Source organism: Arachis hypogaea, chromosome 2 (assembly GCF_003086295.3).
Source record: "Arachis hypogaea cultivar Tifrunner chromosome 2, arahy.Tifrunner.gnm2.J5K5, whole genome shotgun sequence".
Lineage (NCBI taxonomy): Eukaryota > Viridiplantae > Streptophyta > Magnoliopsida > Fabales > Fabaceae > Arachis > Arachis hypogaea.
Window position 1 is genome coordinate 99,603,530 of NC_092037.1, and position 26,516 is coordinate 99,630,045.

The 26,516-nt window shown below is 29.2% G+C and overlaps 2 protein-coding genes across 3 annotated transcripts; one reads left to right on the forward strand and one right to left on the reverse strand.

Annotated features, from left to right (window-relative positions):
• Positions 1-4,331: 4,331 nt before the first annotated feature.
• On the reverse strand, positions 4,332-11,079 carry LOC112756438 (poly [ADP-ribose] polymerase 2). Of its 2 annotated transcripts, none has more exons than XM_025805035.3 (18): positions 10,889-11,079; positions 10,295-10,625; positions 9,649-9,767; positions 9,429-9,510; positions 9,089-9,324; positions 8,653-8,779; positions 8,380-8,435; positions 7,864-7,937; positions 7,622-7,668; positions 7,423-7,472; positions 7,109-7,171; positions 6,550-6,630; positions 6,309-6,419; positions 6,143-6,218; positions 5,890-6,032; positions 4,844-4,917; positions 4,643-4,748; positions 4,332-4,552 (listed from the first exon to the last, which is right to left on the reverse strand). In XM_025805035.3, the coding sequence occupies exons 1-18, from the start codon at positions 10,970-10,972 to the stop codon at positions 4,454-4,456; spliced, it is 1,959 nt and encodes a 652-aa protein (XP_025660820.1). In that variant the 5' UTR covers positions 10,973-11,079; the 3' UTR covers positions 4,332-4,453. The 2 variants fall into 2 exon arrangements, with proteins under 2 accessions (XP_025660820.1, XP_025660833.1); XM_025805048.3 differs by having other exon boundaries at positions 10,295-10,641; positions 10,889-11,073.
• A 9,255-nt stretch (positions 11,080-20,334) lies between these two features.
• LOC112756455 (indole-3-acetic acid-induced protein ARG2) lies at positions 20,335-22,336 on the forward strand. Its single transcript, XM_025805060.3, has 2 exons — positions 20,335-21,144; positions 21,921-22,336. The coding sequence occupies exons 1-2, from the start codon at positions 21,092-21,094 to the stop codon at positions 22,141-22,143; spliced, it is 276 nt and encodes a 91-aa protein (XP_025660845.1). The 5' UTR covers positions 20,335-21,091; the 3' UTR covers positions 22,144-22,336.
• Positions 22,337-26,516: the final 4,180 nt, after the last annotated feature.

The window sequence follows — 26,516 nt, forward strand, 5'->3', positions numbered from 1 at the left end:
AAAGACAAATTTTATCTCATGTTAACTTATATTTGTTCAAATCAATTTTACCGTAAAAATTAAAAAAAATTTATTCACAAATCATAAAAAAAATCTACAAATTCAATCAAATAGAAATGTTTGAAAAGAATTGGATTGAATGGTGGAAGCAACAAGGAAGGGAAAATTTCATAATGTAAGAGTGCAGATAGGTTTGGGTTTTGCGTGTTGGCATGCAAAGTTTTCAAGTATTATTGCATCATTTGCATGTGAGTTTTTGTGGGGAGGCTTCCTAGGTTGATATCATTCCCTATGTGTAATAGGCCTTTACCTTTTCTTCCCAATGTTTTTGGTGAGTTTTTAACAGAAATTTAATTTAAATATGGAAGTAAAAGAAGAGTTGGACTCGTGTATGGGGAAGAGGGGTGCTTTACTTTGTTGTGAGATCAGAAGAAGCAGAACTCGGATCCTGCGAGTTGTGTCTCTCAAGATGTAAAAAAAAAATTACGCAAATCAAAAAAAACGGAGAGTCCGAATTCCACTTTTCAGATTTCAAATTTCATCAGCTGCAAATCGGACCATGCGATTTGTGAAGCCAAATTTCATTACCAAAGAACTCGCATGGTCCGAGTTGTGTACTCTGAGTTTTTTCAATTTTTTAACACAAATCGGACCCTCCGATTTGTGTACTCTGAATTATTTTCAACTTTTTAAATACAAATCGGAGAGTCCGATTTGTATACTCCCATATTTTTAAAAAACACAAAAAATTACCATGTTAAAGTGTATCACTCATATTACTTCCATATCAAAATTTTTTAGCCGTTTTTAACAGCGCAAGAATTTCAATGACTTGACATTAATACCAAAACACTGCCCATCATGGACTCAATATACTTCACGCCTGCCTCCTACTTCGTACATAATAATAAACACCATGTTGCAACCTTCTAGACTTGTAGCTACATCAAATCCAAAGGCTAACCAGATAAGTAACCCAGCCACTAACCCTATCCTTTTCCAATTCAAATACCTACGTCATTATTCATGTGCTTTTTAACTTGTATGAATGGTACTTGTATATGGATACAATCGTACTCTATATATTAAATTCACTTTTCATATTAGTTACTCATATGAAATATATATTAAAAATTAATAAAATAATACATATATATAATAATTTAATTTTTAAAGATCATATTTAAGTTAAATTAGTTTTTTATTATTTTTACTAATATATTTCTTATATTGTTAACGCGTTAAGTGTATCACATATCGCATTTTTAACCTATCATGTGGTGACATATTAAAAAAATTAATAAAAGAACTAACTTGAATTACATTATTATCTACTCATAATTTATTTATTATTAGATAAAATATGAAAAATTGTTTATTTATGTACATTAATTAATTAGCGATTATCTTAGATTAGTGCATAGTCAAAAGGATAATTACATTTTTACTAACCTATGATTCATATGAATACTTTGGCTTTTTAGATTAATAGTCAAGTCTTTAAAAAATTGAGCATTTTTCAAATTTGTCATTAAATTATTCTATTAAAACATTTCCGTCCACGATAATGTGAAATACTGATTGATAGCATACATCACACATGACATATCCAATTAGACGCTAATAAAATATGTTTATAAAAATTTATCAATTTAATTGTTAAGTCAAATTCGGTATAGGTTTTATGTAATTGGTAAAAGAGACTAAATTAATAAATTTTCATAAATATATTTAGTCAACATCCAATTAGACATGTTAGCTATTATGTATGTTGTTAACTAACATTTTAGATGATAAAAATTGTTAATAAAATAACTGGAAGACAAATATGATTAATTGTAATATTTAAAAGATCAATTTGATTCTAAAAATATTTTAGAGACGAATTTAAAAAATGCCTTATTAATTAGAGACTAATTTAATTATTAACTCTTAGTTTTCCTTTTAATACAAAAACCACTTTCAACTAGAGGCGTAAACAAGTACGAATAATCTGATTACCTGATTATGTTAGGCATTTTACCCAATAGGTAACGGATAAAATCATATTATACTTGACCTTAATTGATTCATGTATCAAATTTGTAGTTGCAGAATCCGAATCAACTCACCAATAACCTAATATATTATATTAAAAAAATAAAATATATAATATATAACTTTTACTAATCTTAATCTCACTTGAGCCACCATTTCTCTTTTTATTTTTATTTTCAAGTGTTACATAAATTTTTTTCATTTTTTTCTTTTTTTTCAATTTTTCTCACAAATTTAATTTTAATCGGATACCTGATTACTCGAAACAATCCATCCCAAAATTGATTGGTTTAGATAGGTTCGAGTCCAACTACAAAAAATACACCATCACAATTCAATCTAAACCGAACAAATTTAATCGATTCGATTCTCAAATTCACTCAAAACTGATCCAATGCCGACCCGATTATACTGCTACTTCCAACTTTTATCGCATAAAAAAGGATACAAAGCTAGGGGCAAAGAAGGAAGCTAGTTTCACAACAGAGAATTCCCTAAGAAGAAGTGGTGAGGAGGGAGTAATGAAACATTGCAAAGTTTGATGAATAGCATGCTAGGAAGGTGTGCCGTGCAGCAATGGTTTAAATCCTAGTTTAGTTTTTCTACATACACAAGCAGCAACCCCATCATTACTACCACCACCCCTACTTTGCTGTTCTACCATGCCAATTCAATTATGCACAAAGGAAAAACCATGAAACATGTCACACTCTATTCCTACTAAATTTGCACAAGCACTCATGTATCAATGCATTAAAGAACCGTAAGGTCTACTTTGAAGGAGAAGGGTGATATCTCTCTTTCTTGGGGTTTTACTTTGCAACTAATAATCTAGCTTTTTTTTTGGTTGCACATAGTGTTCCCATCCTAACAAGCCAAAAACTAATCTGTCGTGGATTTGAACAATAAATTTAAGGGTCTGTCACTGGCCAATGAGTTGCTACATCCACAATGCAAGATTCGAACCCCCAACACTTATTTAAACGGAAGGATGAGCTGGTCACTCGACCAACCCATAATAATCTAGCTTTATTATTAAGAATTCAATCTAATCCATATTGAAGAATTACAACTTCTTCATAACATTTGTATAAGTCCCCAAATACAGAGATTTTAAGAGACACAAACCTGTTTCGAGGGGGGAAAAAAATAATAGAATGACAAGCAAAATGTCCATTTTTTATTCTAAAAAACACTCACTAAACATCATCCAAGAAAGGAACATGAGATCAGTAGAAAGAAATCAACACCACTCTACCAATATGGTGTTAGTAGGTCTAGTTCCATGTATTATACATATATTAGAGCAGTTATGGGGCTTGTAAGAACGTTGGCCAATCCACTATCTTGTGGGATAAGAACATAGATTCTGGATGAGGTCATTATCAAATCTAAGGGTCTTTAATATTGGCGTGTGCACCATGCACTTGGGTTGGGTATGTTGAAAAATGAAAATGCTTTATTTGGTCAGGCACCACCCTACGATTCAAAGGCTTTTAAAACTCAATCATGCTCCCAAGCAGCTGAAATTCTACAGCAATTGATGTGTGTGTTTGACTATGCTTAAGAAAAAGGAACAGCAACACAGCCAAAAGTCACTTGCTTCTTTACCCCCATTAAATTTGGTTAAATGATTATGTATCTAACGGATTTATAAGAACAAGAAAAAGAAAGCAAAAGACTTATGTTTGGTTTAATGATTCCAGCATGGAACCACCACCAATCTACCATGTCCATGACCATTATCCCCCTCTTTATGAGTTTTGGAGAAGGTGAAAAATGAAAAAAAGATGTAAAGATTATATATATATATATATAAATGAAAGTCATTTATTTCAATTTTTTTCTCAAGGAAATTGCTTCCAAACAGCAAGTGAAGTCGTTACTTCCGTCACAATAATGTCATGGAATTGAATTATGTTTGGCCAAATTGCCATTTGTTGACTTTCTGTGAGTAGCTATTAGCCTATTTCACCTGCCAACATACTGGTTTAAATGAAGCACAAAAGTGAACAAAATGAAAACTATGCATGTTTTATATGGGGATATACAGAGTCATTGGCGTGCACCGCCCAGAGTTTCCTTTTCACTTTTTCAGGCACTAGAGTTCACAAAAAACCATGCAAAAAACCAAGTAGTGAGTGTTTTAGATATAGTTGACACTTCTTGCTTCTATTAATTCTATCTCAGTAGATATCCTGATTTCTATTTGTTCCTTTTGACTCACTCTATTGTGTATTATCAGTTATAAACCACTCACTAATATGTGTAGTTTATAATGGTAAACCATGGTCTAATTCAATGAGGGCATAACATTTTTTTTACCATTGTTTAAAACATTTTTCTTCAAAATAGCAGAAAAAGTACAAACCTTTCTCTCAGTAAAGATATATATAAGTTCATACATTTTTTACCATTAGTGTCTTGGCTTAAAGTTGAAATTTACATGAACAACATAGCGCATCTTAATTTGTTCTACATTATAAACAATGTACTCATTGTACAAAAGAGAGCCCTGCAATGCAAAGTGATAACAGAATAAATATAAAAAATCAAATTATAATAATGAAGAAATCTGCTGTTGAAATTTAAAATCTTAGCCTACCTTAAAGCTTGGATTTTTCTTGGGATTTCCTAGGGGAACAACAACCCCGTCCTCAAGTGCCTGGGCTTCAGAAAAATCTGGTGATGTTCCTCCTACTCCTTTTGTGCTGCAGCATGAGATTGCAAACATTTCAGTTAGAAAACTCCACTTGGCCACTTAAAATACTTAAATATTAACAATTGAGGAATTGGAGAAACAAACCTAAGTTTTCCTTCAGGCAACTTATCAGCATCATACTTTGCTGTTAGAAGTTCAGCCATGTCACCAAGTGCAACCTAGAGTACAGGTAATAAAAAATCACACTCTCATGAAGATGAATATCAGTATAAGTAATGACACAATGCACAAAAAAAACAAATCTATATAAAAGGAGAAACTAAACTAGTATTATAGTAAGTGAATGACATAAGCTTTTTTTTTTATAAATTTGTCTATATCAAAACTAAACTTAGTTTGTAATAATATAGAGAAAAACATCTATTCATTTAACCACATTTGTACTAATCATAAAGAATAGCATCTATTTAATCAATTCAAAATCAATTTCATAATTTCCCACAATAAATTAACCAATTATATTATAAAAGATACCAAAGTAGTGCTATAATAAACTAATACATAAATTCTTAAGTTCTCTATAAATTTGCATGCCACCTACTACTACTACTACTACTACTACTTAGACAATTATTTGGAGAGTACATTTTGTTATTAAATTTTTAATTAATTCATAAAACAGTTCATCATATATGATCACACAAAAAATAAGTCGTGACATAATTTTAATAAGCAACAAATAATTCTAATTAGTCTATTTGAACATTTTGGCATATGTAACTATATAAGAAAGTAATAGTCATCATATACTATTCAAATAGACAAATATGACACTCATTTAAAATACAATATATATTTAACCCCAAAAAAAATCTCATTTTAGATTTTATATTTTTTCGCGCATCATGCAGATTTAAATCTAGTTAATATAAATTGAAATTTCAAAAGATGTGGATCAATGATGAACATATTGCAAGGCTCATCTTATAAATGGAACCTTGGGTGCAATACTCACATTTTGTTTCAGAAACATGGAAAACAAAACAATGAAAAATCAACACTGGAGCTCTTGTAGTTAGCTAACATGATTGACATGCACATCTTTTGGTGATATTGATGATGGGAGTTTCAATCCTAAAAACGTACTTATCCATGAAGCAACAATGTTTCACTAAAAGATAAGAAACAACCTCGCATAAAAGGAGCACTCCATCTGTAGCGGTATGAGTAGCATAGCAATAATTTGCACTTTTGGAGAACATGTCAGCAAAGTATACACCCTTCCCAAACATGTATCCGGTTACAGGTGCCTCAGGTGGAGCTATGCGTAAACCTGACAATGGTTCATCAAATTCACTCGGATATTGTAGCAACAGAACAATATTAACTTGTACAACAGCATGCACATGGATGCAATATTCAACAATTAAGAGAAGGAATGACCTTGAGATAAAATTCCAGTCCAGTTTGAGAGCCGAGAACCATGCCACAAAAGCATCCTATTTTTTGTGCCGCAAAACTGTCATATAGAGTGGAAACCTATAGATTTAATTCACTATATTATATTTGCAGAAAAAAAATTTCTTATTCAATCATGCATTAATCACACCTTTTTGAAGCGTTCAGCCTCTCCTTCTTTCGAAGTCCTGAATATTTGAACAATTTCCACTGAATAGTTTGAATGTGTTTCTGCATGAGTGTTCTTCATATATCTTTCAATCTGATGACATCAGCAGGGGCAACATGATATAAAATGAGACCAGTAGGAGTCAGGGTTAACAATTTATGCTTCACATCTCTAGCAAGGTCTGATTTAATATTTTACAGGAAAAGACAACATCATTACTTACCATGGAGAATTCCTTGCTACCAGATTCAACTGGTAAGAGTTCACAATGAAGGCGTTGATAATGTGCATAAAGGGGATCTCCCTATAGCAATTCCAAGATCAGTCATAAAGTATAACAAGTCTATCCAGAAAGTAATTTAGAAAAGTAGATATCATCGGGAAAGGAGTCCATCCTTTTTGTACAGGATTGTGTTAAATTGAACATCATATGTTTAATTTTCAAAAGGGAAAATATACCAATGGAAATAATTATTTCAAAATAAAATATTTTGTGATGCCTAACATACTAACTAGTATATGCTGTCCCTTCATTTCACTATGACAATTAAAAATAAAACCATATAATATTTTCTCACTCCAATGTTGGTTAGAAGCTTGGAATAAAATGTATCCAGAAGTAATTCATCATCACTTAGGGTTTAATTTAACATTTTATATCATAAACATAAATCATAGTTCAGCACCTATGGCAGTATCCAAAATAAATTTTGATAATGATGCTTGAAAATTTTCCAGATACTGCCAACCATCCACAAGAAAGAAGTTTAAACAAGAGATACCTGCATTTCTTCATCCTCCTTCAATAGCTTTGTCGCAACCTCAATTTCAGCAAGAGCTTCAACCTTTAATTGATTACAAGGAGCCAAAAAATATCAAGTTAAATAAAAATAGGTAAAACTAATTTACTGTTCTGAACCATTGCAAGGAAATTGAAGGAAGATGGTGAATAGCCTCAGGGGACAAGGAGGCTGCTGAGGTTAACGAGAAACAAAACAAGGCACTAAACGAAAATATATAATATAACAGCACCCATAACAAGTAGCCACCACATATAGAATACGTATAAGAAAAAAGAAAAGGAATAAAGGATTACCATTTCCAACTTTCGCTTTAACTTTTGAGGGGTGTCGATAACAAAATCTCCTGTTTATATTTCAATACCAATCAGTATGATTCCAAGAAAAGCGTGCACAAAACCCACAATCAATTGTGAAAAATTACAATTATAATTTAAACGATAGAATAAAACAATACATGGGCAGGTGGAAAAAGGTATGGGAGAGAGAGCTTACGCATTTTTCTGAATCCAAAATCATGAGGAATTACAGTGTAAAATTCTCTGTAATAAGCAACGAACCCAATTAGATAATGAGGTAATCCAATTTCTTAAAGCTCAAATGGAAAAATACAAGTCATGATATATAGGCAAATCAGCTCTTCGAAAAGCAAATAGGTAAGAAAAGGCAAAGGACTTCAACCGAAACAATAAAAGAGCATAGAACATTGAGAACAACAAAGTACCAAATCTTCTTACCCACTTAATTGCTCAAGAGCTCTCCTATTAGATTTATCAATCACATCAGCAAGTCTTTTGAGAACTTCATAGCCCTAAATTATTTAAGAAATATAAATGGTTATTTTTCTAGAAAACAGGATGTAAAATGCATGCAAGTTGAAACAGCAGTTCCCAACATGATGTGAACAAAAGATTCATCTACAATATAACTTGTGCGTGCATCAAGATTTAATGACCTCGGGTTTAACTTTCATATTCTAAAAGCAGAGAGAAAAGAAGATCAAAGGGGGAAAAATTTTTCCATATAACACTGAAACTTCACCTCATGGTGCAATTTTTTTTCCACCACCAATAAGTACCCAGATGTACTTTGGTTGTTCAACAGTATCAAAGAAATTTGATTTTTCATCAACAACATTATAGAAGCACAGAAAATTAGTATGAGATGAACTTCTAAAGGAACAATAGATTAAATTAAACATATGCCAAAAAATAAAGTAAAATAAAATAAAACTGTGCTGCCCTAATACTTACCTTTAGAATTGTTGATTTGCTAAGTTTTCCAAGGGGCAACTTGTTTGCATTATACCCTGAAAAAAGATCCCAGAGCTAAAGATAATGAATATTGAAGTAGGCTATATCAAAATTTTAAAGAAGGGGTTTCAAAAGCATGACAATGAGTATTGATTTGATATTGTTGTATCTTTGGAAACCATCTAGTTGATTTAAAAGACTAAGCTGAATGTCTAGCATGCTTTTGGATAATATGATCTAGAACTCATCCAATTGAAGGGAGCAATAACTAACCTATTTCCATCATTTGCTGATTCATCATGCTCACATTGCAAACAAGAGATATAAACTTTGCAACACGGGGCTCAAGTTTTGATTCCAGAGGTTGCTTTTTCAATTCATGGCCAGCACTTTCTGTGACCTGAAAGCAACAGCCCATTTAGAATGACCAACTAAAATAGTTTCTTCCTCCTTTAGGTTCCTCTCCACCAGCATAACCACAAGGGAAGATAACATCAATTACCGTCAACAAGAAATGAGTGAATCCCATTCCAAAATCCATAAATATGAAAAAGAAAAATTCCTCTTATATAAGATAAAGTGAACTAATTTCAAAATCAATGGAGTGGATGAGAATTAGTTACAAAAGGCACATTAAGTATTCAAGTTACATGAGTAAAAGGAAAATGGATTATGTAATAAGGGGAATAGTCAAGACAATAGAACTCACTGTAGATTCTTCTTCCTTGCTGCTGTAATCCATTTCCAACCATACATAACTCTTTGGGTAGCAAATAAAGTTTTTCCTATCAGACCAAGCATTCTTGGTCTTGGCCAAAAACTTCTCTTCAAACTCTACAATGGCATGCGCACTTGATGTGAAAGGTCCGTGTATCTTGTCTTGACCCTTTACACCTACCCTTCCCCATCTATTGTAAACAAGAAATTTACTACCATCATCGGATTCTGAGAGCAATTATGACACAGGTGGTCAGAAAAACCAGTGGAATGATAAACACAAAAGTAGAGCAAACTTTCAACAAGCCAAGTGACACAAATTTGCGACTAACCAAGAACTTGAATCACATAGAACTTGTTATTGTTGTCCCCAACATTTGTCTGGTTTAACATGGCATCATAAACTTCACCACCCTGCATCGTATTAAGAAAAGCACTGGTCAATTTAAACCCCTACAAGTAATTAACTATCCAAACTGAACAGAAGGTATCAATTTCAACAACAGTATCTCGCTAACAAAATTTACAATTCAACAACTATTAGAAACTTGCCAGTTGCAGAACATGATACTGTGATTTGATATGATCCGGCAGCCACTGATCAAGAATAGCAGCACCCTTTTTGGTTGCAGTCACTATCTTTTCCTCCTCTTTACATGATGTAGCCTCCTCTGCAGACACATCATATTCACTACTCTAAATACTAACAAGGAAGACCAAATATGCAATGCCTATGCTCAAAACTAAGTAACAAGGAAAGTGATAACCCATTCTCAGAATCATCCATTTCACTCCCAAATCTCAAAGCATCCACTATAAGATGTTTATATAATAATGAAGCACTAGTATCCTCAATCCTCATTTTTCTTCTCAGACAATCAAAGTCAGAGTTGGAACTTGAAACTTAACATGATTACATTTGAACTTAGAAACAACAATAAATAACCCATTTTAGGAGGCAATATCACAATACCTCCTTTAGAAGTTAACTGGGGATCGAAAAATTAACATGTCAGGATTAGTTTTCACATTCTATAGAAACACCTATATTGCGTTCTCGGTCCACACTATTGAGATTAAAACATTCAAATGCAACAAATATTCACAAGGATAGAACTTCCATCAATGGAAAAGAAATTCTCCCATATCAAAATAAGAACTTTTAAAGCCATTTGCATAGCATCAATGAGAAGCATACCATCCTCTACATTATCAGAACCGTTTCGCAACAGCTGAGAGATTCTTTCAACCAATTGTTTCTTGGAACCAGAGGCCGGAATTCCATGAAGGGAAGCTTGTTGTCGAAGCTGCTGAACACTCAACTCACGAAGCTCCTCAATGGCAGTGATTTTGTTACCATGATTAGAGTCACCATTCTCACCATCATCACCTTCACTCTCTCTCACTCTCTTATTACCCGCCAATAACAAAGTATCACCATCAGCACCAACACCAGAACCAGAACCATCAGCATTACCAACAGAATTTTCCTTAGCTTCTTTGCGAAGTGCGGCGTCAAGTCTCCGAATCTGTAGAACAATCATCCTTCAAAATGCACTAGACTCTAACTAATCTAACTCGAGTAATAAAATAAATAAAGAAATTTAAACCAAAAAAAAAAAATTTATCATTCACATAACTCGAACTTGAGAATTACTTAAGAAAAAACTAACTTTGAACAACATGAACTAACATTGTACACATCAATGTCAAAATTATACTCTTCATTTTTCAAATTGGAACAAAAAATGGTGAATAGTGCGATTACTGTGAGAGTGTAGTGACCACTAACCAGAGTGGGTTTTGTTCCAGTAGTGGCGAGTCCACGTTGTTGGAGGTGAGCTCGCAGTTCCTCCACCTTCAGTTTACTTGACATGTTTTCTTCTTCTTCGAAGTGGAATCGATTTTTGGTTGGAAGCGCTTTTTTTTTCTGGCTCTGAAAAGCTTCTTTTCAAAACTTCGAACGAAACTTTTCCCAACACTGAAGAGGAGGATAGAACTTTATATACGACGTCGTTTTACAGGGACAAGGGCTAAATCGTCAATTTCTGAAGTGTGCTTCGCACGATAACACATTATTTATATATATTATATATATATTACTTTTAAATTCGTAATATCTAATAAAAATAAAAGCTTTTGAATTTATTTTTGGTTGTACAAAAGCTTTTTAATTCATCAACCAACGAAATATAGTTTAAATAATATAATTTTTTTATTTTTATTTAGAGATATCAAATTTAAATTTCACTTCTAATTAAAAAAAAAATTTAACCAATTAGAGATTGTTAGAGCCAGTATCTCTTGTCTCTTGAGGTCTTTTTAGAGGTATATTCTTTTTTGCTCAACTCTTTTTTTTTTTTTACCTCTATAAAAATAATCTAATCAGCTTTTATAAATTAACCGAAGATTAGATTACTCTTATTTTAATGTTGGGCTCAATTTACCTTAGTTTTGATTTTTTTTAATTGGTCCCTTTTTTTTTGGTCGATGGGTCATACTTTGTTTTTCGTTTAATCATGGGTTGTGGCTTTTGGACCTTTTAACCTGTTTGAAATGGCATTAAGTTTTTGTTTGAACCTTATTCTATAAGAAAAGCCCAGTAGTAGGGCAAATAAAAAGCTTACGAAGAAAAAAATGATTCAAAGTTCAAAACAAATGGAGGAAAAAAAAAAAGAGTTCAAGGCCGAAACATTAATGGAAAAATAATAGAAGAGTTGCCTCTATTTGTCTTGAAAAAAAATACAATCTTGAGTTCTTGACACTTGTGACTTGACAACCTAAATTTTGTTTGACAAAAATTAATGGATTTAATTACTTTATGTACATTAATGTAAAAGCTATGTCTACACTAATATTCAATCAAATTTTATATTATGGAATTATATGATAAATATAATTATGATCGCTAATGCAACCTTAATTTTAATTATATTTTTTAAGTCTTATCAAAACTTTATAATCATTATAGACTTATAGTATACATAAATAAAATACCTTTTATATATTAGTATTATGTTACAACAAAAATGTTAACTCAACTATCTATTATCTAATATAAATTGCAGATAACTCTAACTATTTAATTGATTTGATAACAAAAATGCACTCTTAATATATGACAATTAAACCTTCTGAAAAGAATAAATTGATTTTTTTTTGTGATGATCCTTATTATTATATGTGAATTTGTTTGACTAATGTAAAGAATTCTTTAAATTAATAAATTTCTCATTTTATAAACTATTTACTTTTTTTATTTTTTCCCATGTAAAATTATTTTTATGTATTTTCTGTACTTATAATATTAACAGAATCTAGTTGAACTATCCTCTGAATTTTTTTCAGTATGATGAATTAAATATTTTAGAAGACGTTCAAGATAATATGTTATAGAAAAAGTATAAGTAAATAATGAAAATATTAAATAATATGAATAATAAATATATCAAATATTTATTTTATTAGGTGTGCGGATGGTTATTCTAATATTAAGATTTTGGTGAATAATTTAGAGATGTAGTATATTTTAATTTAATTAATAATTATTCATATTATTTAAAAAAATTATTGATTACTTAGCATTATTCTGTGTGATAATATTATAATAAGACCCTTTTTCTTATCACATATATGATAATAATTTATTAATGTAGAAGAATGCATTCACCCTATTTTTTAATTAACGCCTACACAAATGTTGTGTTGTTTAGGACTTGATATTTAAATTAAACATCGTAGTTATATCCAAGCTAATAAGGGATCATCTTATGGAAGCATCTTAATAATATACCAAATAGATAAACATGATCACATGACTTTTATGTATGTTGGGTAAAGTTAGCGTGAGTGATGTGGAAACTATATAAATAATAATAACAACAAAACTAAGCATGTCCTGGGTATTTTAAATTCGATAATAAGAACAACTAACCTTATCTTCAAGTACGTATTTAAATTAAATTTAGCGTTTATTTTTTTTGTAAAAATTAGCATGGTATTTAAACATCTTACTATGGGACAATATTCCTCCGGAAAATTTTAATAAGCAAAAACTTTTTCTTCCAAACATAAAAAACAATCATTATCAGCATGCTAAGGATCTATTTCATTCCCTACATTTATTTTTTCGGCGTCCTGTATTTTTTTATATTTAAAAATATTAGATAAATTTAATACCGATTAACGTACTAAAATCAGGATCTGTATGAGATTCAGGTCCAACTATGGCGGCACATGAATCGGATAATATCCGTATATTTACGGTAATTATCTGCATTCGATCTGAATTTTGTGGATATTATTCGATTCGCAGAACCATCGAATCAGATCAGATCTGCACTATAGTATGATCGGATTGCAGATTTGGCAGTGATATCTGCAGATTCGATTCGCAAATTCGCATATCCGCACATCACATATAAATAACATAGTTTAAGAAAATAAATCTTACTGTGATATAAATTTTAGTGTGTTGTTTTATAAATTTTATGATATCTTATTTTTTATTTTTTATGTTGTACTTCGACTTAAAATAATTAAACTTAAATCTTGTGTTATTTTTTTTTGTTATTCAAGAGAACTTTTATTAATAATATTTTAGAATTAAATATGCTTAAACAGGTGAAAAATGAGTCTTTTTTTTTGTAAAAATAACCAATGAAATTTGAAAACATTTTTCTTTTTGAATTATGCGGATATATCCGATATCTAATCTAATCTGCATACTTGCGGATCAAATCGGATTGGATCCGACCTAAAAAATTACGAATATCATATCCGATCCGATCCAATAAATATAGTACAGATCAAATAAAATTTTAAGCTATCTCCAATTCAATTCAATCCATGTGCAGCTCTAAGTTCAACGAAGTTTTACGAAAATATTTATTGATTTATTTTTTTTATATATCAAAGAACCTTTCAAAACAAAGAAAAGGTTGAACCTATGTTCTTTTGGAATGTGTGATCAGAACCTTTGCTAGTTTGCTATATCAACTCACCTTATCATTCTTCTTACTATTTAAATAAAATATTTTTTATAAAACTAAAAAAATAATTAATAAATATATTGATATATTTATAGTTGATTTTATATTTTTATAATTTATATTTATTTTTCAGATTATTAATATTATTCTTGTACTATTATTATATAAGACATTCTATTAATTATATAATTTTGACTTCACAATAAAATTATATTAAAATTAAATAAAAAATTTATTTAAATATAACATTTTACACCTTAAAAACTAAAATAAGATTAAATCTAAATATAAAAGACTAATTTAGTAACTATATTGATTATTTTTGTAAGTATTATTAAAAATATTTTTTTATATTTTTATAACAAATTTTTAAACAATATTTTTAATAGAAAATACTAGTTTAATTTTAACAATATTTTTTAAAATATCGTAATTACTAATAAAAAATATATATATATATATAACTTTTTTTTATACCTATTACTTGATATTAAATTTTTACTGAATTTATTTTTTATAATAAATTTTAAATATTTAAATTTTATTAATTATTTAGTTTTTGATAATTAAACACCAATTTATAAGTACTATAACAAACACACGTATGTAGCAACTAGCAAGTGACAAAATTGCACATTACTTCTTCAAAGGGATATGATCGAATACATCAAATTGGCGAATGTAGATCACAATTCACAAGTTAATTAATGGTTATGGTATGGTTGACAATTCATTGGTAAATCATATATATAACAAAGTCAATAGTATCTTCCACTTAATTCCACGGTGCATGCTTTTTTTGGTTCTATATTTTATTTTATTTTATTTTGTATTTGAAGTGGTTCATTCAGATTTCAGAATCTAATGTATATTTTAATGACTGGCTAGGATCATTCAAATATCTCTGACCTAATATTCATGAACAATATTCTATACTCCCTCCCACTACAGAAAAAGTTTATTATATTTAAATGCATTAATATAATTAACCAAACAACCGAAAGGAACCAAAATAGAAGAAAGGTCAAAATGGCTCAGCTTATTCGGGGGACCATTGAGCCAAATATATAGTGAATTGAATTAATTGTTATAAAATATAATGTTTAAATGACCCTTGTCAATCTCCAAAGAATCCATAGCTTAAACCAAGTGGAACAAAATAACGAACTACGAAAACTTAAAATGTCTAATCACTTTTACTTTATGCTTAAATCATATCTTATAATTACTTACTTTCTATATATATATTTCATTAAATAATTAAATTCACGAGGTTAACATATATATTATTGGAAGAGTTTCAAGTGTACTAGAAACGCTGGTATTTCAGTTGTTTTAATCATTGATCTGAATTATAAAAAATATATATAATATATATTAATTGAAATCATATCGGTTAAAACAACTGAAATACTGAAGTTCTTTGATACACTTGAAAAATTTTCTATATTATAAATATAAATTAAACATGCGGAAATCAAAGTGCATGGTCATCGCCTTATTATTTTTAAAGTTCTGTTTGTTGTCGTCTTACTTTTTATATTATGACCAGCTGTGTCATGATAATGGAATAATAATGCTACTTAATTAATATATAAAAGATAAGATTAGAGCACAGGAAAACCGAGTCTTTTATATATAATGATATAAACTTTATAGTCACTTGTATATATTGTTTCCACTTGTAGCTAGAGTGTTCCTGGAATATATATATATATTGATGTCTAAAATTAGAAGGTGTTTGACTATGTGTAACATATTTTTCATGTATGTATAGTTTCATGCATTGCTCTTCAAGTCTTTTGTGACTCTAATTAATTATCTCTTTTGAATTTTTTTTATTATTAATAATGTATCTAATCTTCTTAGTCTTATAATTTTTATTACATAACCAAATTATTACTTAAATTAAAACATAATTATTGTGTTTGCATTATATACATAGCAAATTCTACTATAAAAAAATATTTGATAGCTATAATGATTATAAAAATATTAATAAAATTAAAGTTATATTTTTCATATTTTAGTAATATTTTTTTTAAAATTTAAAAATATTATTAAAAAAAATAAAAAACTATTTTAGTAATAATTTTTAAGATATTGTAATTATCATAACCACCGAAAATATCTTTGCATATATATATATGATCAGAAACCATACACATGGAGTTGAATGTATGGTATAGGAAAGCAACAAAATAGATTTTATGAAAACTTAATTATAATAATAATAAAATAATAATATAAGTATTAATGGGTGAGGTTTGATCACACGTGAGAGGATATATATCTTTTTGATGGGTGCATGCATGATAGAGATTGTAGACATGTCCTTCAGGTTCAGCTTAAGCCACTGTGCCACAAATTTTTATTCATTCATTATTTTCATCTATCAATGCCTATCACAAACTCAAAGTTATTGATGTTCCAACTTGGAACACAGTTATTTTTTCCTGCGGCCGCGTCCACAGTTTCATTGTCGAATCTGTGAACTTTGTGGTCTCAGAGAAATCCGTGACACCTGAAATAATATGAAAAAGTATATGGAACCAACTAATAATCAGCTAAGAATGGAACAACATAATTAATTATAATTAGTTTTATTAATTTATAATTTAATTTGTTAGTTAAATTATTGTTGACCATATTTAAAACATGAGAGAAAATACGCTAGTGTTACGAGAGAATCACGGAACCGATGCTTTGATCATTCATTAGTTGGTTTCATATAATTAATTATGTTTTATTAATGCGTAACACATGAAACATAGAAATCATATTCAAAACCATCCAATTTATAAGAAAAAGAAACATCCGTGTGCCTATTAATAGCAACATCCGATTAAAGTTACTGGTGTCTCTGATTTACCAGTTGGCTGATTCTTGGCTTATATAGAGTTGGTTTCCTAGCATTGTTGGAAATAATATATATATATATATATATATATATATATATATATATATATATATATATATATATTCTGGATTTGTTAACGACAAAAAAAATGGTTTTAAAATATTTTGGGGAATGCTAGGGGGACAATGACTTTATTGAACAATATGAACAACCACCAATCAAATAAAAACACACTACACCTCCAAATTAACCTTCTAAATTTTAATATTAAAATAACCATCCGTACACTAGTAAAATGAACATCCGATATATCTATTGTTTACATTGTTTAATATTTTCATTATTCACCTATACTTTTCCAAATATTTTAAATGGTGATAAAAATTAAAAAATATTACTTTTTAATTAGTGACAACAAATGGTTTTATATTTTGCAAATCACTTGTATATTTTATGAAAAACAAAATTTCTATTTCTTCTTGTTGATTCGTTTAACATACATTTTAAAAATAATTTTGCCTATAGCTTAGCTATTCAATAAAATATTGCAAAAATGCACTACTATACCAAATTTTAACAATGATAAAAATGTCTTAATTTTTTGCATATTTAAAAAAATTACATCAAAATCTAATTTTTTAAATACTTTTGAGAATATATAATTTAACAGTTAAATATTTTTATATATTTTAAAATATTTTCAAATATTTTTTTATTGATCCTAGAAGGTTATTTTTATATGATAATTAGTGGGAAATTTTCTAGAATGTTGTAACATCATGTCTATGTCCGTTCCCAATTGCCATTTCAACCCATTCCATTTGTCTGCTAATAAAAAGCATATAATTAAGGAGAATCCAATAATTCAATAAGGCACCATTATTATATTGTGCATTGATAAGCCAATGCAGAAAGCACTATATTAGATACCAAGAGATAATATGATGGGTCGGGGAAGGTTATTCCAAATTAATAAGTTGGCAAAGGTAAATAATGAGTTTAATTTTGGTGTATTAATAATATAAATTATTTTATATAATTGTGTAATTATTATATTTATTTTTTTAATAATTATATTCACGTCGTTAATAAAAATAATAGTTATTTTTTAGGAAAAGTATGAGGAGTCAATAAAATATTTGTACAATGTGTATAATGGAGGTTTAAGGAGTATTAGAGATATAATCATTAGTTTTATTTTTTTCATCCGCTAAAATTTTTGGGGTGAGTGGTATCATGATATGATATTAGAGCGCTAAATTCATAAAGTCAAGAGTTTGATCCTTGATGAACCCCAAAATTAATTTAATCTTTTGGGAAGATGTTTATTATCCCTAATACTCGGATGGTTACTCTAGATAGTAAGAGGGATGTTCATTTTGTAACTCAATAGCCCATTGTACACATTGTATAAATAGTCCATTGTCTCCTTAGCGGGATCCTATTTTTTTAGGATATAGCGTTATGTTATTGAATGCACGTATAAAACTGTTTTACATTGACGATGCATTAAAATTAAATTAAAAAAATAATATAATTAATAAATAAGTTGGCAAATTAAAGGTTTAAAAAGTGCTGGTAACCTAAAACAAGACCAAATAAATTCACTCACTCAATTTGAGTCCAACATCCATGGCCTACCTTAAACTCTTGAAACCAGACAAACCCTAACATGTCATGCAATTATAATTTAGAAGCCAGCTTTGCAAACCTAAAATAGTTTTATAACAATTCATGATAAGAATTAAATAACAACATTTTTTTTTAAATAATTACCAACCACATTTTTTTATGATATTATAAGAATATGCTTTATTGATTATATTAAAGGTTTAATTATTCTATTAGTTTCTATCATTTTACGAAATTTTTTATTAGGTTCTTGTATTTTTTTTTAATTGAGTCCTTGCACCAAAATTTTTTTTAATTAGGTCCTCACACTTTTTTTTCTTTTATTTAGATTCCTGCACCAAATTTGTTTTTAGTTGGGTTCCTATAAAATTAAGTTAATTACGTCAAGAGGGACTTAATTGAAAAAAAAATTAGTACAAAAATCCAATTAAAAAATATAAAGACCTAATTAAAAATTTTACAAAACTATAAGAATTAGTAGAATAATTAAACCTATATTGAATGAAAAATTTGCAAGATCGGATACTTATAAGAACTAGGAGATGCAATATCAAATTAAAACACATACAATAATAAGTTTAATCAATTTAATGTTAATATAAAAATTAAGTAGCTAGATATAAGAAGAAAAAAAGTGAATATTATAGTGTCATACTAAACAAAATTATTATTATTCACTTTTTTAAAAAGTATTATTATTCGGGCTATCATATTAAACAGTGTCATACTAAACACTTAACTATATGAATTGTCTAATGAATAGTATTATATATTACGAATTGTGACAAAATATATCATATTTCAAATAAGGTAAACAATATATATAATGTCGTCATTATCCTAAATAAGAGCAAAATAGCAACCTATATATTACGTATATAATACAAATTAAATAACACTAAGAACAACTTTTCGCGATTCCATAAAAAAATAAAATAAAATAAAATAAAATGCCTGAAATAACTTTTCACAAGTCACAACTCGCAACGCCTTCTCAGACCTCAAACTCTCCCACTTGTCTTGTTGTCTACCTTTATTCGATGGTGCGAGTTTTATGTTCGAATAAATAATTAAATATATAATTTTTCGTATGTTGTTTAATAATTAGTATTTAAGTTTTTTTATATAAACAATATAAAACATTAAGCGCGTAAATTTCGTTATTATTTGGCAGGAATTTTTGAGATGGATGTGAAGTGTATAAATATATATGTTGGTTTGGATTGATTTATTTAAGTGAACAAAAATATTTATAATAAAAAATAAAATATTTTTATTAAGTTTTAAATTTGTTTAGATGTATTTTTTAAAAAATATATTTTTATTTTCTTAAAATTAATAATATCTTATTTTAAAAAATTAAAAATAAAAGATGTTTTTATTATTTAAAATTTTAAAAATATATTTAAATATAAAATAATTTTTGTCTATTAATTTTTTTAAAAAATATAAGTATTTTTTTAAAAAAAATCAATTTAAATTGATTTTTGTGTTGTTTATTTTATTTTTAATATGTATTTTAACATATATTTTTATAGGAATAATTAATTTAATAGTTACTTTTTTCTGTATATATAACATAATTGTAATAATAATAATCTTTTCTTTTTTTTTCATTTATAATAATGTAATTTGAAACTTTAAAAAAAATGTTATAGTTCCCCTAATTCTAAGATTGTAGCTAGATGATTTAGTTGTGATTTTTAATATTCTCTCACAATGATATAATAATCTATAAAGAATAAATTAAAGATGATAGTATCTTATTGCTCTCTAAAGAATAAATTAAAGTTGTTTTTTTTTTCTTACAATATCAATCACTCTACAGCGCAGTGTCACATAATTAAAAAAGATTTGAGAGGAACAACATGACAAAACGAAGAACTTGAGGTGAAAAAAAAAGAGCACAAATCAGATCAGAAGGGACACCATTAAGAATCAAGAAAATAGGTGTATGAAAAAATATGTGGTAGATGCTAATTAAAATTCAGACGATGAGGCTATTTTATATTTTTATTAGAGTTTAATTTTGATGTATTTACAGAATAAAACGTTTTACGCATTTATGTAATTATATCTATTTTTTTAAATGACTATTCATACGACTAATGTAAAAATAGTTATTTTTGTTAATAACTATTTTTGTTAATATGACGTTATGTAATTAAATATACACGTAAAATGGTTTTACACACTATTAATACTTGATAGTACATTAAAATAATTAAATTCTTTTTATTATTCTTAATATTCTTATTCTTATTTTGATATTTTGTATATTGTCTTACGTGTCCCTTCTTTCCCTTGTGTTTGGCTTATATATAGACCCCATTGAAATGCTTGTTCCCTCAAACTCATCAAATAGCTTCTTCATTCTTTGTTTTTTTCTCTCTTTAATTCAGTGATTCTCATATAAAAATCACTTCAAACAAAACGAGCTTTAACTAGATTGTTTCAAATCTAGTTAATCATCTTTCACAATATAAAAAAACTTGAATAATCACTGTATAATATGGCTCGTTCTTTCTCGACTGTGAAGGCTTCCATTTCTTCTCTTATTACCAGGTTGGTACCCAAAAAATAGTTGAAATTTTTTATAATAGTGTGAAAATGTTGAAATACATTATTGTTTTTGTGTTTTTCTATCATCTATATATTGTTTTATTTGATTTTTTTTTTTTTGCATTTTTCTACCATCTATATATACACGGTTTCCTTCATTAAGGAATTCAAGTGTGTTTATGAATACTTTTTATTTTTTTAAATTCATTGTTTTTGGAAAGTGGATATTATAAAATTAAAATAGATCTAACCATTATATATTCATCATATGTAAAAGTCAATTAAGTATATACTAGTTTTTTTTTATTTTGTTTCGTATATAACTTATCACAAATTTTGAATATATTATTAAATAAATGATAACTTCTCTAGTAGCTAGCTAAGAGAACATGGAAGCTAGCTAAGAGACACAAAAATATGAAAAAGACAGCATCATTTTTATATTCAGAGACATTTTAAATAATATTAGTTACATACTAAGATTAGTATGTACTTTTTTCCTTCTTTTAAATTCAACCTTACTTTTAATTTTTTAAAATAATATATATTAAAAAATAGAAATACTAGGTAAACAATGACCATCTTGAATAATATGAAAAATCACCAATCAAATAAAAATACAATACATCCTAATTTAATTCTACTAATTAAATTTAAGATTAATTTACTCTTTTAATCCTATTAATTCACATTATTCACACATTGTTCAAAAATATTATTGGTTACTTATACTTTTCCATTAAAAAATTAATGTATCTAGACATTTTATATGAATACAGGCAAGGATATGCGACAACAGCACAAAGTGCAGTTAGGGGAGGAGCAGCCACCATAAGCGGCGGCAAGATGGGGCCAAAGACGACGGAAGAGAAGGCGGCGGCTGCGGAGAAGGTGTCATGGGTCCCAGATCCAGTCACCGGTTACTACAAACCAGAGAACATCAAAGATATTGATGTTGCTGACCTTAGAGCTACTCTCTTGACAAAAAAGTTCAACCATTAAAAATTTCATAAAAAAAAAAATTATGATTGAGGAATTATCTTGAGTGACAAGTATAACCTTATTATAATTAGGAGGGGTTAAGATTTAATTTCATATATGAATGAACCATGCATGAAAACTAGTTAATTAGTTCATGTATGTATGGGAAGAGATCCATTATTGTATACATATATTAATTTCTAAATTTTTGTTGTGCCCTCTGTGTTCTGTTCTGCCTACTCAGAATCTTATATCATTAAAGAAATATTCCCAAGTCATATAAGTTACTGCTGGTTTCTTTTAAAGTGAAAATTTAGATGAATTTGTTTTTATGTAAAATTGTTAGTGATATTAATTTAATTAAATATGTCAAATTATTTAATGATTTTAATTAATAACTTAATTTATATATAAATGGTTATATGTGAGTCTTTATATTATTTTTAATATTTTAAGAGTCGAACATTAATCTAATAAAATTAGAGATTATCTAAATTTAGCTTTAAGCTATTTTTACATTTAAGCAAATTAAACAAAATTTACATAAAACACTAAATAAATTTTCCAAATATGATTTTATATCAAAATGTACAAAATATATTAATGAGAAATGTTAGAATTATCAGAATTTATTATATTTTGTTATTTGTTTTGAGAATTGTTTAAAACGGTGATTTAGGTCTAAACATGAAATTTAGATTTCTTGATATGGTAGCGTTTGATTTTTTTGGTGTCGAGGTGTTGGATTAGAACGTGAGTTATATTTGGAAAGGTGTCAGTGTATTTATGGTAGAGTTTGATAACCTCCCTAATGGCGGTAGTTTTATCTTATCTTATATCTTTGGAGTTTGTTGAGATCTTATCTTTTAGATGAGATAGAGATAGTAGGAGAGATTTAGAGAGGCAGTTACTTATTTAGATGAGTACAAGCCGGTCTCATTCGTCGTGTCCGACCTCTCAAAGAGGTCGAGTATCCAGTAGAAGCCATCCTTTTGAGGTGGGCCTTGTGTCTTTATTAGGGTTGGCTTTATAATTTGGGTTAGGGTATAAACAGTGCCCCTGCTTGAGTCCTGATCTTTATATAGGTCAAGATGAAGCATTCTGTGGCTTCTGCTTAGATGCCGGATGCTCCTTTCTATGGAGGTCGGGTTTTTCACCGTTTGAAAATTTAAACATTTGTTCTTTGTTACTCTTATAAACAGCGCTCAAATCGCTCTTTTGTTTTTTGAAAAAACCTTTTTGCCTTTAAAATAAAGTTAGGTCTTTTGAGATGTTGAGTTTCCTTTCATAGGTCCAACTTTGAGTAATCAGCCTTTATCAAGTTATTTTTACGACTCGTTTTTTATCTGATCTCATTGAGATCGCTTCGTATGAGTTGTTTATATAACTTCTTACATGAACTTGTATCTTGTCGCTTCATCTTACCGACCGAGTTTAGGTCGGGCAATGATTTTTTGCGTTTTGTCGAGCTTAAGTTAATGCATCTTGAGTAGGAAACTTTTGGAAACATAAGAATGAAACAAATAGGAATTTTTATTAGTAAAATAAAAGCCTCCTTAACAGAAATATGCGTACAAGGGGATTGAGTGTCCCTAACCCCGTGCTAGTGCCTCATTAAAAACCCTGGGATCGGAAAAAAAAGAGTGCACTTCTGCACGAGGTTCGCTGCTTAGTTGTAATACCTTCTTGAGTTACATGCGTGCGAGGACCTCGAGAACTCTCGTCCTTGGAGGTGGGATACTTTATAGTAACCTTTGTCTAAAACCTCTACTATTTTGTACAGTCCTTTCCAATTAGCAGTCAGCTTCCCTTCTCCTTCTCCCGGGCTTGGTAGGGCAGATTTGGCCGAGGAAGAGGTTTCCTTAGTAGGAAATTTTCTTCTAAGTTGATGTATTTCTCTGTCCTTTTTAAACTTCGGTTAGGAAAGTTGGGTGTTGCTTGGATATGGACTGGGAGAATGGCCCTTCTTTGAGGCCGTTGACTAGTCCCATGATCACAGCTTCAGTGGGTAGGCTCTGAATTTCCAAGCATGCTTTGTTGAACCTTTCTATATACTCTCGAAGAGTTTTTTCGATCTCTTGTTTGATCCCTAATAAGCTCAGTGCGTGTTTTGCTTTATCCTTCTGGATGGAGAACCTGGTCAGAAACTTTCAGGACAGTGACCGACCTGGGGGATAAGGTGTCGAACCATTTCATGGCTACTTTTGAAGTTGTTGAGATGATATATAGGATCGGTCGTTCCATCATAAAAGTCCATATCATGGGTTTGAAATTCCTGGGTACTTTGGTCCGCATGATCTCTTCTGATAATGGATCTTTTTCACCTAGAAGGCTGTCTTTCCGATCTGTTTAGGTAGTTCAAATTCAAAGGTCGGTTTTCAACTTCAGGAGCTTTTCTTTTAGCTGTCTTCGTCGTCTTACCTCCCTTCGTAACGGTCGTTCAGCCTCTCGCTGTCGTTCAGCCTCGTATTTGAGTTGTTCTAATCGATCTCTTTGGTCTCGGACGAGACCCAGTATTTTCGCGGTTTGTGGAGGTTCTTCTTCTTTGAGATGATGGATTTTCGAATGAATCCGTGTTAGCCTAAGGTTGGCCGATGGCCCTTTTTCTTAGGGGCCCTGTTCTTGAGGTGGAGGAGGCAGTATAATGACATTGCTCTCTGGTTGGGGCTCATCTTTGGATTCATATACTGAGTGGTTGTCTTCGTTCTGGTTGTCGGCCATCGCTATGGGATGAATTCCAGGTCGCCAATAACGGCGCCAATGTTTCGAGGGTTACTTAAAACGGTGATTTGGGGATGAATGTGAGGTCCAGATCTCTTGGTATGGCAACGTCCGACCTCTTTGGTGTTGAGATGTCGCCTGTCCGAGTTTCTCGTGAGGAGGTGGGAGGTAGTACCTGCAAGAGACTCCGATGCTTAAGTTAGTAAGGTCTTTGAGCAGGATTTTTGTATATTAGAACGTGAGTTATATTTGGGGAGTGCCAGTGTATTTATAGTAGAATTTGATTATTATCGCCCTAGTGACGATAATTCTATCTTATCTTATATCTTAGGAGTTTGTTGAGATCTAATCTTCTAGATGAGATAGAGATAATAAGAGTTTGTTGACTATCTAATTATTATAACCTAGTTAAGGTGGTTGCTATGGTGCCTACAAATGTTTGCCTAACTTCCTAAAACGGTTAAAAATTAATATTTAATTTTAAAAGTATAAAAATAAAAAATTATTAAATATTCAAAACTTATCATATTAAGTAAATTAGACAAAAGTTAAACACCATACCATAGGCATTATAGAATTCACCCCTAGTTAAATACTTGTTACATACAAACTCTAAAAGTATTGGTGTTTAAAATAGGTTTAATTACTTTGTTAGTATTATATTTTATCAATTTTTTAATTAGATTATATATTTTTATTTTTTTAATTCAATTCTTATATTATATTAGATTTTATAATTAAATATTTATTATAAAAAAAGTTGAAATTAATGAAATATATATAATAATTTAATTAATAATTTAATAAAACTACTATAAGAAGTGACAAAATAATTAAACTGGTTGAAAGAATTCATCTACTTAATAGAAATTTCTCCAGGATCCTTCAAATTATAAGACAGGAGTTTTTTGAAATGTAACTAAATACACTGAATTTTAACCATGAAACTGCCATTGAAATAAATACCATCAGTAATATGTATATATAATATATATTTGGGAACCCGTGATATGAGTCATGTTCACATAATATGGACCATGATAAAAAACGAAACTGTGACCACATAATTTTTTCCCTTTATCTCAAGACCACGGGTGGACATAAATAAATAAAAGTATGATATTTTTTTTTAATAAGTGTTATAAAGTGTGATTTTTCGTTGCACATTTTTTAAGTGAAACAAAGAAAAGCCATATGATAAAAGATAATATATAATAAAAATCACACTTAACAACATTAATTACTTAATACAAAAAAATTACAAAAAAATTGAGAAAATTAACACTCTTCGTGATAATCAACCATTAATATATACATGTGATAATGCTTTCCACATAATTATTAACAGAAAATCACATGATAATACTTTGATTTCTTTCCCATTCATTATTAGAGTCTTTAACAAAACTAGATACCTACCTTTTTCCTTTATTAATAACCTATCAGCACATCTATTGACTTCAACAATTTTGTACAAAACGTAACTACAAATGTAGACACATGTAGTAAAGTACTTCTAGCTAGATCAATAAACAAAATTAGCTAACATTAGACATTGAATTTGTTCAAGTTATTAAGATAGATCATTATAATTAGCTTATGTTAGTAGATTAAATTTGACGGAGCTATATGCATGTATGTTCATTGTCTTTATTTGCCTATAAAAACACCCC